Source organism: Somniosus microcephalus, chromosome 11 (genome assembly GCF_052327205.1).
Source record: "Somniosus microcephalus isolate GS21.2 chromosome 11, FLI_Smic_1.0, whole genome shotgun sequence".
In the NCBI taxonomy this organism is placed as follows: Eukaryota; Metazoa; Chordata; class Chondrichthyes; order Squaliformes; family Somniosidae; genus Somniosus; species Somniosus microcephalus.
Window position 1 is genome coordinate 235,280,607 of NC_140997.1, and position 19,767 is coordinate 235,300,373.

General features: G+C 51.0%; 1 protein-coding gene across 2 annotated transcripts in view; it reads right to left on the bottom strand.

Moving 5' to 3' along the window:
- Positions 1–19,767, bottom strand: part of aldh1l1 (aldehyde dehydrogenase 1 family, member L1) — a 154,468-nt gene that overhangs the window by 50,750 nt on the left and 83,951 nt on the right. For both annotated transcript variants that reach the window (XM_086002160.1, XM_086002161.1), the window contains 3 exons: positions 17,661–17,808; positions 9,194–9,313; positions 8,426–8,553 (listed from right to left, as the gene is read on the bottom strand). In XM_086002160.1, the coding sequence (XP_085858286.1) occupies positions 8,426–8,553; positions 9,194–9,313; positions 17,661–17,808 (396 nt within the window). The remainder of the gene's footprint in view (positions 1–8,425; positions 8,554–9,193; positions 9,314–17,660; positions 17,809–19,767) is intronic.

Consider the following 19,767-nt stretch of genomic DNA (forward strand, 5'->3'; position numbering starts at 1 on the left):
CCGTCCACGCCGCCACGTGTGCACCGAGGGCACCGCCATCTTGGAAGGCATCTTCCCCGCCCGACAGCCCGACACCGGCTGGGCCCCGCTCTCCCCCCAGAAGCCCTACGACAGCCGCGACGCGTCAGGGACCCAACTGCTACTTCTGCGGGCAGCCAAAGCACACCAGAAACCTGTGCCCGGCGAAAGGCACCACCTGCTTTAAGTGTGGTAAGAAGGGGCACTTCGGGAAGGTGTGCAGAGGGAACCCCGCCGGAAAACCAACCGCCGGAAAACCCGCCACCGCCGCGTGTGCGCCGTGGGAGCGGCCATCTTGGACGCCATCTTGCCCGACCTCGTGGGGTCCGCCATCTTGTGAGCAGACAGCGTGGACGCCATCTTGTATCGATCAGGGCCCTACAGTGGCATTGGTCACAGTGGACCAGACCAGGCCGCACCCGCTATCCAGATCAATGGTGGACATCGAGGTAAACGGGTGCTGCGTTAAATGCTTAATTGACAGTGGAAGCACGGAGAGCTTTATCCACCCAGAACTGGCACAACAACTCTCCCTAAAGGTGGTCCCTACTCAGGGTACCATCTCTATGGCTGATAAAACCCAGACATCGACCATTCTGGGTTACTGCACGGTACAATTGTGCGTTAACGGAACTGTATATGATAATTTTAAAGTATTAATCATGAAGAACCTATGTGCGAGCGTGATCTTGGGCCTGGATTTCCAGTGCAACCACCAAAGCATCACGCTCAAGTACGGTGGGTCCCAGCCGCCCCTCACAGTGTGCGGTCTGGCTACCCTGAAGGTAAAGCCGCCTTCGCTATTCGCGAACCTTACCCCTAACTGCCGGCCAATAGCGACCAAAAGCAGGAGGTACAGCTGGGAGGATAGGCGGTTTATCGCGACCGAGGTAGACAGGCTCCTGAAAGAGCGCATTATTGAACGCAGCAACAGCCCGTGGCGCGCCCAAGTGGTAGTGGTAAGGGGTAGCGAGAAGAAACGGATGGTGATCGACTATAGTCAAACGATCAACAGGTACACCCTACTAGACGCCTACCCGCTACCCCGCATATCAGAAATGGTGAACCAAATCGCCCAATACCGGGTGTTCTCCACCATCGACCTCAAGTCAGCGTACCACCAGCTCCCTATCAGACCAGAGGACCGCCCGTACACCGCCTTCGAGGCGAACGGACGCCTCTACCAATTCCTCAGAGTCCCCTTTGGGGTGACGAATGGGGTCTCGGTCTTCCAGAGGGAGATGGACCGCATGGTCGATGACCACCACTTGCAGGCAACCTTCCCCTACCTCGACAACGTCACCATCTGCGGTCACAACCAGCAGGATCACGACTCGAACCTCAAGAGGTTCCTGAAAACCGCACAAAAACTCAACCTCACCTACAACGAGGACAAGTGCGTTTACAACACCACGCGCCTCTGCATACTAGGCAGCGTGGTGGAGAATGGGGAAATCGGGCCAGACCCCGACCGATTGCGCCCCCTACGGGAGCTGCCCCTGCCCAACACTCCCAAAGCCCTGAAAAGGTGCCTGGGGTTATTTTCTTATTATTCCCAATGGGTCCCCAACTACTCCGACAAAGCTCGCCCCCTCTTGAAAGCATCCTCTTTCCCGCTCTCTGCTGAGGCCCACGCCGCCTTCAAAAGCATTAAGCAGGATATTGAGCGGGCCACGCTACAGGCAGTGGACGAGAACACTCCATTTCAAGTGGAAAGTGATGCATCTGACTTCGCCTTGGCGGCCACCCTCAACCAGGCGGGGCGGCCCGTAGCTTTCTTCTCGAGGACCCGCCAAGGGCCCGAGATCAGACACTCCTCCGTGGAAAAGGAGGCCCAAGCCATCGTGGAGGCAGTGCGCCACTGGCGCCACTACCTAGCCGGCAAACGCTTCACCCTGCTTACCGACCAGCGGTCGGTAGCGTTTATGTTCAATAATAAACAGAGGGGGAAGATTAAAAATGATAAGATTCTTAGGTGGCGGATCGAGCTCTCCACCTTCGAGTACGACATCATTTACCGGCCAGGGGCCCTTAACGAATCCCCTGACGCCCTCTCACGAGGGATGTGTGCCAGCGCCACCGGGGATCGGCGACAGACCCTCCACAATGACCTCTGCCACCCAGGGGTCACGCGGCTGTTCCACTTCATAAAGTCCCGTAACTTACCCTACTCGATTGAGGAAGTTCGGTCCCTGGCCAGGAACTGCCGCACTTGCGCTGAGTGCAAGCCTCGGTTCTACCGCCCAGATAGAGCCCACTTAATCAAAGCTACACGGCCCTTTGAGCGGCTCAGCTTAGATTTCAAGGGCCCCCTCCCGTCCGTCGACCGCAATGTTTACTTCCTGAACATTGTGGACGAATACTCCCGGTTCCCATTCGCCTTCCCCTGCCCAGACATGACCAGCGCCACGGTCATTAAATGCCTCAACAGCCTGTTCTGCCTGTTCGGTATGCCGAGCTACATCCATACGGATAGGGGGGCGTCCTTCATGAGTGAAGAGCTACGCCAGTACATGCTGTCCAAGGGGATCGCCACGAGCCGTACCACCAGCTACAACCCCCGGGGTAACGGCCAAGTGGAGCGAGAGAACGGGACAGTATGGAAAGCAGTCACTCTAGCTCTAAGGACCAAGGGCCTCCCTATCTCCTGCTGGCAGGATGTCCTCTCGGATGTGCTCCATTCGATACGGTCGCTATTGTGTACGGCCACTAATACCACGCCTCATGAACGAATGTTTGTCTTTCCCCGGAAATCCACCTCAGGCGTATCCATGCCGTCATGGCTCTCCACCCCAGGTCCGGTACTCGTGCGAAGGCATGTGAGGGGCCACAAGACGGACCCTCTCGTGGAGCCAGTACACCTACTCCACGCCAACCCCCAATACGCATATGTCCTGCACGCCAACGGAAGGGAGGACACCGTGTCCATAAAAGACGTCGCCCCAGCCGGCATCGACAACAACCACGGCAATAGCGGCAACGACGATCACAGCAACTCTTACCCACCCACTACTCTTTCATCACCCCCGGAAGAACACCGACCAACGGCACCCCCACCAACTACCCCTCCAACAACCCTGGCGGCACCCCCGGCAGAGACCCAGGAGGCTACCGGGGACACCCAGCCGACACCCGCGGCACCGCAACAGCCACGTCGGTCGCAGAGGACTATCAAACCCCCGAACAGACTAAATCTATAGAAGGGGTGAATGCGTTGAAATATTCCATTCACCACTGCCTGTGACTGAGATCGGTTTCAGTGTCATTTCCCTTCCCCCAGACCTCATTGTATTGTATACTGGAATGTGCTGGAATGTGCTGTGTGTAGGGCTCTGCCCATACCTGGCCCCGTTTGTAAGCTAGCTTCAGTCTGGCCTCAGTCTCCAGAAGGAAGACATCGCTCTCTCTTACGTGTTACTTTCTAAGTTAATAAAAGCCTTGTTTTTGTTCTGCTAACTTCGAGTCTCGGAATTATTGAGGCACATCAATCTGTATCTAACCCGTGCTGTACCTGCCCTGGGAGTGTTTGATGGGACAGTGTAGAGGGAGCTTTACTCTGTATCTAACCCGTGCTGTACCTGCCCTGGGAGTGTTTGATGGGACAGTATAGAGGGAGCGTTCCTCTGTATCTAACCCCGTGCTGATGAGCTGGAGTCTGAGCTTCAGACACTGCGACACATCAGGGAGGGGGAGAAGTACCTGGATTCTGTGTATCAGGAGGTGGTCACACCTATGAAGTTAATTAATTCAGATGTATCCCATGATCAGGGACAGGATGGTGTGACTACGAGTGAGGCAGGTATGGGGATCCAGGAGGTCGAGCTGGAGGAGCCGCAGCCCTTGCTCTTGTCCAACAGGTTCGAGGTTCTTACTCCCTGTGGGGACAGGAGCAGGGACTGCAGGGAGGATGAGCAACCTGGCCACAGCACCGTGGAACGGGGGGCCATTCAAGAGGGGGGAGTAAATAGAAATGTTGTAGTGGTAGGGGATAGTATTATTAGGAGGATAGATAGAGTTCTCTGCAGCCGAGAGCGAGAGTCCCGAAGGCTGTGTTGCCTACCCGGTGCCAGGGTTAAGGACATCTCCTCTGGGCTGGAAAGAAACTTGCAGTGGGAGGGGGTGGATCCCGTTGTCGTGGTCCATGTTGGTACAAACGACGTAGATAGGACTAGGAAGCCGGTTCTGTTAAAGGAGTATGAGCAGCTAGGGGTCAAATTAAAAAACAGAACCTCAAGGGTAATAATCTCTGGATTATTACCTGAGCCACAAGCGAATTTGACTAGGACAAATGAAATTAGAGAGTTAAATGCGTGGCTCAAAGACTGGTGTGGGAGAAATGGGTTTTGCTTCCTGGGACACTGGCACCCGTACTGGGGCAGGAGGGAGCTGTTCCGTTGGGACGGGCTTCACTTGGCCAGTGCTGGGACTAGGGTCCTGGCGGATCATATAACTAGGTCTGTAGAGAGGGCTTTAAACTAACGAGTGGGGGGGAGGTTCCTAGAGAGCAAATAATAAAAATGACAACAGAGAAGGTCATAGACTTAGGTAGCAGTGGGGAAATTAAAAACCAGAGCGTGTCAGGAAGGGGCAGAAGGTATGGAGTAAAAGATAAAGTAATAAAAAGGGCAAAAGCAGGAACTAAGTGTCACAAAACATATTTGAAAGTTCTCTATCTGAATGCACGTAGCATTCGTAACAAAATAGACGAGTTAATGGCACAAATAACTACATATGGGTATGATCTTGTGGCCATTACAGAAACATGGCTGCAGGGTGACAATGCCTGGGAATTAAACATACCAGGTTATTTAACGATCAGGAAGGACAGGCAGGAAGGAAGGGGAGGTGGGGTGGCTATGTTAATAAAGGAAGGAATCACTGTAATACAGAGAAATGATATTGGGTCAAAAGATCAGGATAATGAAACAGTTTGGGTGGAGATAAGGAATAATAAGAGGAAAAAAACACTAGTGGGCGTAGTCTATAGGCCTCCGAACAGTGGCAACTCTGTTGGACGGAGTATCAATCAGGAAATAGTTGAGGCTTGTAATAAGGGAACATCTATAATTATGGGGGATTATAACTATCATATTAATTGGACAAATCAAATTGGGCAGGGCTGCCTTGAGGATGAGTTCATTGAGTGTATTAGGGATGGGTTTCTTGAGCAGTATGTAACTGAACCGACCAGGGGGCAAGCAACCTTAGATCTGGTCCTGTGTAACGAGACAGGATTAATTTAAAATGTCCTAGTAAAGGATCCCCTTGGAATGAGTGACCATAACATGGTTGAATTCCATATTCAATTAGAGGGTGAGAAGGTTGGATCTCAAACAAGCATGCTAAGCTTGAATAAAGGAGACTATGAAGGTATGAGAGCAGAATTGAGTAGAGTGGATTGGGAAAATAGATTAAAGGGTAAGACGATACATGATCAGTGGTGTACATTTAAGGAGTTATTTTACAACTTCCAAAAAATATATATTCCACTGAGAAGAAAAGGGTGTAAAAGAAAAGACAGCCATCCGCGGCTAAGTAAAGAAATTAAGGATAGTATTCGACTAAAAACAAGGGCATATAAGGTAGCCAAATCTAGTGGGAGGATAGAGGATTGGGAAAACTATAAAAGACAGCAAAAAATAACAAAAAGATTGATTAAGAAAGGGAAGATAGATTATGAAAGTAAATTAGCAAAAAATATAAAAACAGATAGTAAGAGTTTTTATAGTTATATAAAAAGAAAAAGGGTGGCTAAAGTAAATGTTGGTCCCTTAGAGGATGAGACCGGGAAATTAATGGTGGGAAATATCGAGATGGCAAAAACTCTGAATGAATATTTTGTATCAGTCTTTACAGTAGAAGACACTAAGAATATCCCAACACTGGACAAACAGGGGGCTATAGGGGGGGAGGAGCTAAACACGATCAAAATCACTAAGGAAGTGGTACTCGGTAAAATAATGGGACTCAAGGCGGATAAATCACCTGGACCTGATGGCTTACATCCTAGGGTCTTGAGGGAAGTGGCAGTAGGGATTGTGGATGCATTAGTAATAATTTTCCAAAACTCCCTGGACTCAGCAAAGGTCCCGGCAGACTGGAAAACTGCTAATGTAACACCCTTATTTAAAAAGGGCAGTAGACAAAAGGCTGGAAACTATAGACCGGTTAGCCTAACATCTGTGGTAGGTAAAATTTTGGAGTCCATTATTAAGGAGACAGTAACAGGACATTTGGATAATCATAATTTAATAGGACAAAGTCAGCATGGTTTTATGAAGGGGAAGTCATGTTTGACAAATTTGCTGGAGTTCTTTGAGGAAGTAACATATAGGGTGGATAAAGGGGAACCAGTGGACGCAGTGTATTTAGACTTCCAAAAGGCATTTGACAAGGTGCCACACAAAAGATTATTGCTTAAGATAGAAAATCACGGGATTGGGGGTAATATTCTGGCATGGATAGTGGATTGGCTATCTAACAGAAGGCAGAGAGTTGGGATAAATGGTTCATTCTCAGACTGGCAATCAGTAACCAGTGGTGTTCCGCAGGGGTCAGTGCTGGGTCCCCAACTCTTTACAATCTATATTAACGATTTGGAGGAGGGGACCGAGTGTAACATATCAAAGTTTGCAGATGATACTAAGATGGGAGGGAAAGTAGTGAGTGAGGAGGACATAAAAAACCTGCAAGGGGACATAGACAGGCTAAGTAAGCGGGCAGAGATTTGGCAGATGGAATACAATACTGGAAAGTGTGAGGTTATGCACTTTGGCAGGAAAAATCGTAGAGCAAGTTATTATCTTAATGGCAAGAAACTGGAAAGTACTGAAGTACAAAGGGATCTGGGGGTCCTGGTGCACGAAACTCAAAAGGTTAGTATGCAGGTGCAGCAAGTGATTAAGAAGGCCAATGGAATGTTGGCTTTCATTGCTAGGGGGATAGAATATAAAAATAGGGAGGTATTGCTTCAGTTGTACAAGGTATTGGTGAGACCGCACCTGGAATACTGCATACAGTTTTGGTGTCCATACTTAAGAAAAGACATACTTGCTCTCGAGTCAGTACAAAGAAGGTTCACTCGGTTAATCCTGGGGATGAGGGGAGTAACATATGAGGAGAGGTTGAGTAGATTGGGACTCTACTCATTGGAGTTCAGAAGAATGAGAGGCGATCTTATTGAAACATATAAGATTGTGAAGGGGTTGGATCGGGTGGATGCGGGGAGGATATTCCCGATGATGGGTGAAACTAGAACTAGGGGGTATAGTCTTAGAATAAGGGGCTGCTCTTTCAAAACTGAGATGAGGGGGAACTACTTCACTCAGAGGGTGGTAGGTCCATGGAATATGCTGCCCCAAAAAGCTGTAGAAGCTACATCATTACATAAATTTAAAACAGAAACAGACAGTTTCCTAGAAGTAAAGGGAATTAAGGGTTACGGGGAGCGGGCAGGAATTTGGACATGAGTCTAGGTTCGGATCGGACATGGCCCTGTGGGTAGCGAAGCGGGCCCAGAGACCGTGTAGCATGATCCTGCTCCTATTTCGTGTGTCTAATTCTGTTAGATTCAGGAGACGGTTCTGTGATAGTAGATTGGCGGTTAGGATCAGATCAGCCATGATCTTATTAAATGGCAGAACAGGCTCGAGGGGCCGATTGGCCTACTTCTGCTCCTATTTCTTATGTTCTTATGTATCTGCCCTGGGAGTGTTTTGTGGGACAGTGTAGAGGGAGCTTTACTCTGTATCTATCCCGTGCTGTCCCTGCCCTGGGAGTGTTTGATGGGACAGTGTCGAGGGAGCTTTACTCTGTATCTAACCCGTGCTGTACGTGCCCTGGGAGTGTTTGATGGGACAGTGTAGAGGGAGCTTTACTCTGTATCTAACCCGTGCTGTACCTGCCCTGGGAGTGTTTGATGGGTCAGCGTAGAGGGAGCTTTACTCTGTATCTAACCCATGCTGTACCTGCCCTGGGAGTGTTTGATGGGACAGTGTGGAGGGAGCTTTACTCTGTATCTAACCCGTGCTGTACCTGCCCTGGGAGTGTTTGATGGGACAGTGTAGAGGGAGCTTTACTCTGTATCTAACCCGTGCTGTACCTGCCCTGGGAGTGACTAAATTTGACAGTGGCAGCCAAAAGGGAACTAATGTTCGATTCTCCATTATTTTTTTCGCTCTCCAGGGTGACTATATGAGATGTGAAACTCTTATTCCTGATCCTATTTCCATAATATTCCAGAACCTTCTAAACACTCGGGCGCTGTATCCATTGGCAGCTACAGTCTGTCAGTACCTTCGAGCTGGGATTGGAGCCAGTCTCTGGTTTTTGTGTTGTTTATTTTTGATGCAAGATGTTAATTCTGCCTCTTTAACAAGGACTATGTTTTCTTGCTTTCAGTACTTACCTGTAGATCAGTGCGCCCCGGTCCCTGGGATTCATCCTCCCCCATGCCCCCGTCTCAAATGCATCCTTCGCTGCTGCCACGGCCGTGTCCACATCAGATACCTGCGCCAGGGACACTCGACAGATCACCTGGGAGAGGAGAAAGTGAGAGAGTGAGCGAGAGAGAGAGGCCCAGGGAATGAGAGAGAGAGTGAGAGAGAGGGGCCCAGGGAATGAGAGAGAGAGTGAGAGAGAGAGAGAGAGGCCCAGGGAATGAGAGAGAGAGTGAGAGAGAGAGAGAGAGAGAGAGAGGCCCAGGGAATGAGAGAGAGAGTGAGAGAGAGAGAGAGAGAGAGAGTGAGAGCGAGGGGCCCAGGGAATGAGAGAGAGAGAGAGAGAGAGAGTGAGAGAGAGAGAGAGAGAGAGGGGCCCAGGGAATGAGAGAGAGAGAGAGAGAGAGAGTGAGAGAGAGAGAGAGAGAGAGAGAGAGAGTGAGAGAGAGGGGCCCAGGGAATGAGAGAGAGAGAGTGAGAGAGAGAGAGAGAGAGAGAGAGAGAGAGGCCCAGGGAATGAGAGAGAGAGAGAGAGAGAGAGAGGGGCCCAGGGGATGAGAGAGAGGGAGTGAGCGAGAGGGAGAGAGAGGGAGATAGAGGCCCAGGGAATGAGAGAGTGAGTGTGAGAGGGAGATAGAGGTGCAGGGAATGAGAGAGAGAGAGAGAATGGACAGGGAATATCTCTCGCTACAACCAGTTTCACTGAAGATTGTGAACCCAACGTAAGCAGAACTCACCGAGCCATCTGTTGGGTTGATGGAGTTATACCACTTCCCTCCTTCCGCATCTACAAACTGCCCGTTGATGAAGGCTTGGTGAGGCATTCGGAGACTCAGGTTATTGATGCTCATGTCAAACTGTAAAGTAATTCAAAAAACAGGAGCAATTTACAGCCAAAGCTGATCACCCTGGAGCTCGCGATCAGATACCTAACTCTGTTTGGTCAGTCAGGTGTCCAACATGTGCTGGAACCATCCCCATCCTCTACTGATGGACACACGCAGGGATAGTCCCCAGAGAGAGTGCGCGCTCAGTCCCTGTACGGATCCGCCCCACCTACCGAACTCCAGACACATCAGATGCTGGTTGGCACCAGCCAAGGGTTAGTGACCCCATGTACTGGTGAGGGTCGTGCTGGAGTGAACCAGCTCAGTCCATTCAGCCTATTGGGAATCATCCCCGTGATTACATTCCCGAATAATATGAGAAGCCACAAGAAAGGCCATTTCACCGATCGAACCCCATCATTCCACAGCTCATGTATCATCTAACCCACCTGCTCAAATCAATTCTTTCCAGAACTTCAAAACTGTGCAAGGGTACAGGGAGTGAGGGGGAGAGTGGGATTAGACTGGGTGGGATATTAAATGGTATGGGGAGTGAGGGGGAGAGTGTGATTAGACTGGGTGGGATATTAAATGGTATGGGGAGTGAGGGGGAGAGTGGGATTAGACTGGGTGGGATATTAAATGGTATGGGGAGTGAGGGGGAGAGTGGGATTAGAATGGGTGGGATATTAAAGGGTACGGGGAGTGAGGGGAGAGTGGGATTAGACTGGGTGGGATATTAAAGGGTACGGGGAGTGAGGGGGAGAGTGGGATTAGAATGGGTGGGATATTAAAGGGTGCGGGGAGTGAGGCGAGAGTGGGATTAGAATGGGTGGGATATTAAAGGGTGTGGGGAGTGAGGGGGAGAATGGGATTAGACTGGGTGGGATATTAAAGGGTACAGGGAGTGAGGGGGAGAGTGGGATTAGACTGGGTGGGATATTAAAGGGTGTGGGGAGTGAGGGGGAGAGTGGGATTAGACTGGGTGGGATATTAAAGGGTACAGGGAGTGAGGGGGAGAGTGGGATTAGACTGGGTGGGATATTAAAGGGTGTGGGGAGTGAGGGGGAGAGTGGGATTAGACTGGGTGGGATATTAAAGGGTGTGGGGAGTGAGGGGGAGAGTGGGATTAGACTGGGTGAGATATTAAAGGGTGCGGGGAGTGAGGGGGAGAGTGGGATTAGACTGGGTGGGATATTAAAGGGTGCGGGGAGTGAGGGGGAGAGTGGGATTAGACTGGGTGGGATATTAAAGGGTACGGGGAGTGAGGGGGAGAGTGGGATTAGACTGGGTGGGATATTAAAGGGTGTGGGGAGTGAGGGGGAGAGTGGGATTAGACTGGGTGGGATATTAAATGGTGCGGGGAGTGAGGGGGAGAGTGGGATTAGACTGGGTGGGATATTAAAGGGTGTGGGGAGTGAGGGGGAGATTGGGATTAGACTGGGTGGGATATTAAAGGGTGTGGGGAGTGAGGGGGAGAGTGGGATTAGACTGGGTGGGATATTAAAGGGTGTGGGGAGTGAGGGGGAGAGTGGGATTAGACTGGGTGAGATATTAAAGGGTGCGGGGAGTGAGGGGGAGAGTGGGATTAGACTGGGTGGGATAGTAAAGTGTATGGGGAATGAGGGGGAGAGTGGGATTAGACTGGGTGGGATATTAAAGGGTGCGGGGAGTGAGGGGGAGAGTGCGATTAGACTGCGTGGGATATTAAAGGGTATGGGGAGTGAGAGGGAGAGTGAGATTAGACTGGGTGGGATAGTAAAGGGTGTGGGGAGTGAGGGGGAGAGTGGGATTAGACTGGGTGGGATATTAAAGGGTGCGGGGAGTGAGGGGGAGAGTGGGATTAGACTGGGTGAGATATTAAAGGGTGCGGGGAGTGAGGGGGAGAGTGGGATTAGACTGGGTGAGATATTAAAGGGTACGGGGAGTGAGGGGGAGAGTGGGATTAGACTGGGTGGGATAGTAAAGGGTGTGGGGAGTGAGGGGGAGAGTGGGATTAGACTGGGTGAGATATTAAAGGGTGCGGGGAGTGAGGGGGAGAGTGGGATTAGACTGGGTGGGATATTAAAGGGTATGGGGAATGAGGGGGAGAGTGGGATTAGACTGGGTGGGATAGTAAAGGGTGTGGGGAGTGAGGGGGAGAGTGGGATTAGACTGGGTGAGATATTAAAGGGTACGGGGAGTGAGGGGGAGAGTGGGATTAGACTGGGTGGGATATTAAAGGGTATGGGGAATGAGGGGGAGAGTGGGATTAGACTGGGTGGGATAGTAAAGGGTGCGGGGAGTGAGGGGGAGAGTGGGATTAGACTGGGTGGGATATTAAAGGGTGCGGGGAGTGAGAGGGAGAGTGGGATTAGACTGCGTGGGATATTAAAGGGTACGGGGAGTGAGGGGGAGAGTGGGATTAGACTGGGTGGGATATTAAAGGGTGTGGGGAGTGAGGGGGAGAGTGGGATTAGACTGGGTGGGATAGTAAAGGGTGTGGGGAGTGAGGGGGAGAGTGGGATTAGACTGCGTGGGATATTAAAGGGTATGGGGAGTGAGAGGGAGAGTGAGATTAGACTGGGTGGGATATTAAAGGGTGCGGGGAGTGAGGGGGAGAGTGGGATTAGACTGGGTGGGATATTAAAGGGTACGGGGAGTGAGGGGGAGAGTGGGATTAGACTGCGTGGGATATTAAAGGGTACGGGGAGTGAGGGGGAGAGTGGGATTAGACTGGGTGGGATATTAAAGGGTGCGGGGAGTGAGTGGGATTAGACTGGGTGTGATATTAAAGGGTACGGGGACTGAGGGTGAGAGTGGGATTAGACTGTTTGGGATATTAAAGGGTGTGAGGAGTGAGGGGGAGAGTGGGATTAGACTGGGTGGGACATTAAAGGGTATGAGGAGTGAGGGGGAGAATGGGATTAGACTGGGTGGGATATTAAAGGGTACGGGGAGTGAGGGGGAGAGGTGAGGGGGAGAGTGGGATTAGATTGGGTGGGATATTAAAGGGTATGGGGAGTGAGGGGGAGCGTGGGATTAGACTGGGTGGGATATTAAAGGGTATGGGGAGTGAGGGGGAGAGTGGGATTAGACTGGGTGGGATATTAAAGAGTGTCGGGAGTGAGGGGAAGAGTGGGATTAGACTGGATGGGATATTAACGGGTACGCGGAGAGAGGGGGAGATTGCGATTAGACTGGGTGGGATATTAAACGATACGGGGTGTGAGGGGGAGATTGGGATTAGGCTGGGTGGGATATTTAAGAGTATGGAGAGTGAGGGGGATAGTGGGATAAATCTGAATGGGATATTAAAGGGTATGGGGAGTGAGCGGGAGAGAGGGATTCGACTGGGTGGGATATTAAAGGTTGTGGGGAGTGAACAGGAGAGTGGGATTAGACTGGGTGGGATATTAAAGGTTGTGGGGAGTGAACAGGAGAGTGGGATTAGACTGGGTGGGATATTAAAGGGTATGGGGAGTGAGGGGGAGAGTGGGATTAGACTGGATGGAATATTAAAAGGTGTGGGGAGTGAAGGGGAGATTGGGATTAGACTGGGTGGGATATTAAAGGGTATGGGGAGTGAGGAGGAGAGTGGGATTAGACTGGGTGGGATATTAAAGGGTACGGGGTTGAGGGGGAGAGTGGGATTAGACTGGGTGGGATATTAAAGGATGTGGGGAGTGAGGAGGAGATTGGGATTAGACTGGATGGAATATTAAAAGGTGTGGGGAGTGAAGGGGAGATTGGGATTAGACTGGGTGGGATATTAAAGGGTATGGGGAGTGAGGGGGAGAGAGGGATTAGACTGGGTGGGATATTAAAGGTTGTGGGGAGTGAGGGGGAGAGTGGGATTAGACTGGATGGAATATTAAAAGGTGTGGGGAGTGAACGGGAGATTGGGATTAGACTGGGTGGGATATTAAAGGGTATGGGGAGTGAGGGGGAGAGTGGGATTAGACTGGGTGGGATATTAAAGGGTACGGGGTTGAGGGGGAGAGTGGGATTAGACTGGGTGGGATATTAAAGGATGTGGGGAGTGAGGGGGAGAGTGGGATTAGACTGGGTGGGATATTAAAGGGTGTGGGGAGTGAGGGGGAGAGTGGGATTAGACTGGGTGAGATATTAAAGGGTGCGGGGAGTGAGGGGGAGAGTGGGATTAGACTGGGTGGGATAGTAAAGTGTATGGGGAATGAGGGGGAGAGTGGGATTAGACTGGGTGGGATATTAAAGGGTGCGGGGAGTGAGGGGGAGAGTGGGATTAGACTGGGTGGGATAGTAAAGTGTATGGGGAGTGAGGGGGAGAGTGCGATTAGACTGGGTGGGATATTAAAGGGTACGGGGAGTGAGAGGGAGAGTGAGATTAGACTGGGTGGGATAGTAAAGGGTGTGGGGAGTGAGGGGGAGAGTGGGATTAGACTGGGTGAGATATTAAAGGGTGCGGGGAGTGAGGGGGAGAGTGGGATTAGACTGGGTGAGATATTAAAGGGTACGGGGAATGAGGGGGAGAGTGGGATTAGACTGGGTGGGATATTAAAGGGTACGGGGAATGAGGGGGAGAGTGGGATTAGACTGGGTGGGATAGTAAAGGGTGCGGGGAGTGAGGGGGAGAGTGGGATTAGACTGGGTGGGATATTAAAGGGTGCGGGGAGTGAGAGGGAGAGTGGGATTAGACTGCGTGGGATATTGAAGGGTACAGGGAGTGAGGAGGAGAGTGCGTTTAGACTGGGTGGGATATTAAAGGTTGCGGGGAGTGAGGGGGAGAGTGGGATTAGACTGGGTGGGATATTAAAGGTTGCGGGGAGTGAGAGGGAGAGTGGGATTAGACTGCGTGGGATATTAAATGGTATGGGGAGTGAGGGGGAGAGTGGGATTAGACTGGGTGGGATATTAAAGGGTACTGGGTGGGATATTAAAGGGTGCGGGGAGTGAGGGGGAGAGTGGGATTAGACTGGGTGGGATATTAAAGGTTGCGGGGAGTGAGAGGGAGAGTGGGATTAGACTGGGTGGGATATTAAAGGGTGCGGGGAGTGAGGGGGAGAGTGGGATTAGACTGGGTGGGATATTAAAGGGTGCGGGGAGTGAGGGGGAGAGTGGGATTAGACTGGGTGGGATATTAAAGGGTACGGGGAGTGAGGAGGAGAGTGCGTTTAGACTGCGTGGGATATTAAAGGGTACGGGGAGTGAGGGGGAGAGTGGGATTAGACTGGGTGGGATATTAAACGGTGTGGGGAGTGAGGGGGAGAGTGGGATTAGACTGGGTGGGATATTAAAGGGTACGGGGAGTGAGGGGGAGAGTGGGATTAGACTGGGTGGGATATTAAAGGGTGTGGGGAGTGAGGGGGAGAGTGGGATTAGACTGGGTGGGATATTAAAGGGTACGGGGAGTGAGGGGGAGAGTGGGATTAGACTGGGTGGGATATTAAAGGGTATGGGGAGTGATGGGGAGAGTGGGATTAGACTGGGTGGGATATTAAAGGGTACGGGGAGTGAGGGGGAGAGTGGGATTAGACTGGGTGGGATATTAAACATTGCGGGGAGTGAGGGGGAGAGTGGGATTAGACTGGGTGGGATATTAAAGGGTACGGGGAGTGAGGGGGAGAGTGCGATTAGACTGCGTGGGATATTAAAGGGTCATAGGGAGTGAGGGGGAGAGTGGGATTAGACTGGGTGGGATATTAAAGGGTGCGGGGAGTGAGGGGGAGAGTGGGATTAGACTGGGTGGGATATTAAACGGTATGGGGAGTGATGGGGAGAGTGGGATTAGACTGCGTGGGATATTAAAGGGTACGGGGAGTGAGGGGGAGAGTGGGATTAGACTCGGTGGGATATTAAAGGGTGTGGGGAGTGAGGGGAGAGTGGGATTAGACTGCGTGGGATATTAAAGGGTACGGGGAGTGAGGGGGAGAGTGCAATTAGACTGGGTGGGATATTAAAGGGTAGGGGGAGTGAGGGGGAGAGCGTGATTAGGCTGGGTGGGATATTAAAGGGTACGGGCAGCGAGCAGGAGAGTGGGATTAGGCTGGGTGGGATATTAAAGGGTGCGGGGAGTGAGGGCGAGAGTGGGATTGGACTGGGTGGGATATTAAAGGGTACGGGGAGTGAGGGGGAGAGTGGGATTAGACTGGGTGGGATACTAAAGGATACGGGGAGTGAGGGGGAGAGTGGGATTAGACTGGGCGGGATATTAAAGGGTGGGGAGTGAGGGCAGAGTGCGATTAGACTGGGTGGGATATTAAAGGGTGTGGGGAGTGAGCAGGAGATTGGGATTAGACTGGGTGGGATATTAAAGGGTACGGGGTTGAGGGGGAGAGTGGGATTAGACTGGGTGAGATATTAAAGTGTATGGGGAGTGAGGGGAGAGTGGGATTAGGCTGGGTGGGATATTAAAGGGTACGGGGACTGAGGGGGAGAGGGGGATTAGACTGGGTGGGATATTAAAGGGTAGGGGGAGTGAGGGGGAGACTGGGATTAGACTGGGTGGGATATTAAAGGGTGTGGGGAGTGAAGGGGAGAGTGGGATTAGACTATGTGGGATATTAAAGTGTACGGGGAGTGAGGGGGAGAGTGGGATTAGACTGGGTGGGATATTAAAGGGTAGGGGAGTGAGGGGGAGAGTGGGATTAGACTGGGTGGGATATTAAAGGGTGTGGGGAGTGAACGGGAGAGTGGGATTAGACTATGTGGGATATTAAAGGGTACGGGGAGTGAGGGGGAGAGTGGGATTAGACTGGATGGGATATTAAAGGGTGTGGGGAGTGAGGGGGAGAGTGGGATTAGACTGGGTGGGATATTCAAGGGTGCGGGGAGTGAGTGGGATTAGACTGGGTGTGATATTAAAGGGTACGGGGACTGAGGGTGAGAGTGGGATTAGACTGTTTGGGATATTAAAGGGTGTGAGGAGTGAGGGGGAGAGTGGGATTAGACTGGGTGGGACATTAAAGGGTATGAGGAGTGAGGGGGAGAATGGGATTAGACTGGGTGGGATATTAAAGGGTACGGGGAGTGAGGGGGAGAGGTGAGGGGGAGAGTGGGATTAGATTGGGTGGGATATTAAAGGGTATGGGGAGTTAGGGGGAGCGTGGGATTAGACTGGGTGGGATATTAAAGGGTATGGGGAGTGAGGGGGAGAGTGGGATTAGACTGGGTGGGATATTAAAGAGTGTCGGGAGTGAGGGGAAGAGTGGGATTAGACTGGATGGGATATTAACGGGTACGCGGAGAGAGGGGGAGATTGCGATTAGACTGGGTGGGATATTAAACGATACGGGGTGTGAGGGGGAGATTGGGATTAGGCTGGGTGGGATATTTAAGAGTATGGAGAGTGAGGGGGATAGTTGGATAAATCTGAATGGGATATTAAAGGGTATGGGGAGTGAGCGGGAGAGAGGGATTCGACTGGGTGGGATATTAAAGGTTGTGGGGAGTGAACAGGAGAGTGGGATTAGACTGGGTGGGATATTAAAGGTTGTGGGGAGTGAACAGGAGAGTGGGATTAGACTGGGTGGGATATTAAAGGGTATGGGGAGTGAGGGGGAGAGTGGGATTAGACTGGATGGAGTATTAAAAGGTGTGGGGAGTGAAGGGGAGATTGGGATTAGACTGGGTGGGATATTAAAGGGTATGGGGAGTGAGGAGGAGAGTGGGATTAGACTGGGTGGGATATTAAAGGGTACGGGGTTGAGGGGGAGAGTGGGATTAGACTGGGTGGGATATTAAAGGATGTGGGGAGTGAGGAGGAGAGTGGGATTAGACTGGATGGAATATTAAAAGGTGTGGGGAGTGAAGGGGAGATTGGGATTAGACTGGGTGGGATATTAAAGGGTATGGGGAGTGAGGGGGAGAGAGGGATTAGACTGGGTGGGATATTAAAGGTTGTGGGGAGTGAGGGGGAGAGTGGGATTAGACTGGATGGAATATTAAAAGGTGTGGGGAGTGAAGGGGAGATTGGGATTAGACTGGGTGGGATATTAAAGGGTATGGGGAGTGAGGGGGAGAGTGGGATTAGACTGGGTGGGATATTAAAGGGTACGGGGTTGAGGGGGAGAGTGGGATTAGACTGGGTGGGATATTAAAGGATGTGGGGAGTGAGGAGGAGAGTGGGATTAGACTGGGTGGGATCATAAAGGGTTCGGGGAGTGAGGGGGAGAGTGGGATTTGACTTGAGGTGTGTTCTTGTACTATAACATTCTATGATTCCATAGGTTTGTGAATCAATTCCTGAATCAGTAGAGGGTGGAGAGATAGGGGTTATGACAGAGAGAATTACAAACTGGCTGAGACTCTGATCTTATCTTGTTGTTGCTATCTTATGTTCTGGAGGTAATTCTACTTTTAGAAATGAGGCTAATCTTTACTCTTTGATGTGTGGGTTATCAATGCAAAATCTGCATACATAGTCTATCACCAGCTCCTCTTCATCATCTTCCCCTCGGAGTTTCCTCACGAGCATCTGCATGAAGTCCTCGAATGTAGTGGCCATGTAGACATCTTCATTCTGCAGCTGAAGACCACTACACTTCAGCTTGATTTCTTCCACCAGTCTGCGGGCGACAAAAGCAAAGAAGGTTCCTACATTTTTCTGGTGTATCTTGAAGCCTCGAGTCGGACCCTCGATTTACACTCCGATTTTACAGCCCACTAAAGTCAATGAGGAGTAAAATCAGGCGGGTTAAATAATCGTCCAACTCAAAACTGTCACAATCCCGCCGGACGGATAGGTTAAAATCGGGTGAGTGGGGGGGCGGTGTCGGGGGGGAGGGGGGCGGGGGGGCGGGGGCTTAGTATCTCTCTCAGTTTGGAACAGAAGGAATGCACAATGGCTCCTCCTTTCTATTGCGCTTGTGTTCTAATCCCTCCATGGCCCTCGCCCCTCCCTCTCTCTGTAACCTCCTCCAGCCCCACAACTCTCCGCGACCTCTGCGCTCCTCTAATTCTGGCCTCTTGAGCATCACTGATTTTAATCACTCCACCATTGGCGGCTGTGCCTTCAGCTGCCTGGGCCCCGAGCTCTGGAATTCCCTCCCTAAACCTCTCCGCCTCTCTCTCCTCCTTTAAGACGTTCCTTAAAACCGACCTCTTTGATCAAGCATTTGGTCACCTGTCCTAATATCTCCTTCTGTGGCTCGGTGTCAAATTTTGTCTGATTTACGCTCCTGTGAAGCATCTTGGGATGTTTCACTGGGTTAAAGGCGCTGTATAAATGCAAGTTGTTGTTGTACGTTCAACCACAGTTGAAGGAATCTCAGTATTGCACTCGAGCCAAGAATGGGTCGCACTGCGTTCCTCTACTTGAAGGTGTGGTTGGCTGTTAAGATTATAATTAACTAGTAATTTTAAGACTTCGATGAATGATTCAGGAAGAAGCAAAGGAACTTTAAACCTTAATGTTTATCATTCTCCAGTATCAGTGTTTCATCAAGCACACAGATCTCTCGACTCAGTGTGCCTGAGAGTCGTACTTCTCCAGACTCAACGTTGGGAATCTGCTTCCCATCTATAATTAGTCCATTATTCTTTATTCATTCAGTTGTGGGCATTGCTGGCAAGGCCGGCATTTATTGCCCATCCCTAGTTGCCCTGAGAAGGTGGTGAGTTGTCTTCCTGAACCGCTGGTAGCGGGTTTGATACAAACTGAGTGGCTTGCTTCAGACAGCTGTTAAGAGTCAACCATGTTGGTGTGGGACTGGAGTCACCTATAGGCCCAGACCGGGTGAGGACGGCAGATTTCCTTCCCTAAAGGACATTAGTGAACCAGTTGGGTTTTTACGACAATCCGACAGCTTCGTGGTCACTTTTACTGATCCCAGCTTTTTATTCCCAGATTTTTTAAACTGAATTCAAATTCTCAAACTGCCCACAGTGGGATCTGAACTCACGTTCCGTGGATTATTAGCCCAGACCTTTGGATTACTAGTCTAGTAAAATAACCACTACTGTCTTATCCAACACCTTGTTATACTGTGATGTTCTCTGTGCTAAATGCTGGATGCCTACCAAATCTCACTGCAATATGGCTGCAACATCTCCATCGAGACTCACCCAAAGTACCGGCCAGGCAGCACTGGAGCGGCATTGTTTCAGACCCAGTCTTACAACAGCCAATGAGGCTCGCAAGATCACAGCAAGCACTGCACAAGCGTGTCAGCCGTGGCTCAGTGGGTAGCACTCTCTCTCGCCTCTGAGTCAGAAGGTCACGGGTTCAGGCCCCGCTCCAGAGACTTGACCACAAAATCTAGGCAGTGCTGAGGGAGTGCTGCACTGCCTAAGGTGCCGTCTTTCGGATGAGACGTTAAACCGAGGCCCCGTCTGCTCTCTCAGGTGGAGGTAAAAGATCCCACGGCACTATTTCAAAGAAGAGCAGGGGAGTTCTCCCCGATGTCCTGTCCAATATTTATCCCTGAACACCTCAAAGCAGATTATCCGGTCATTATCTCATTACTGTTTGTGAGAGCTTGCTGTGCGCAAATTGGCTGCCGCGTTTCCTACATTACAACAGTGAC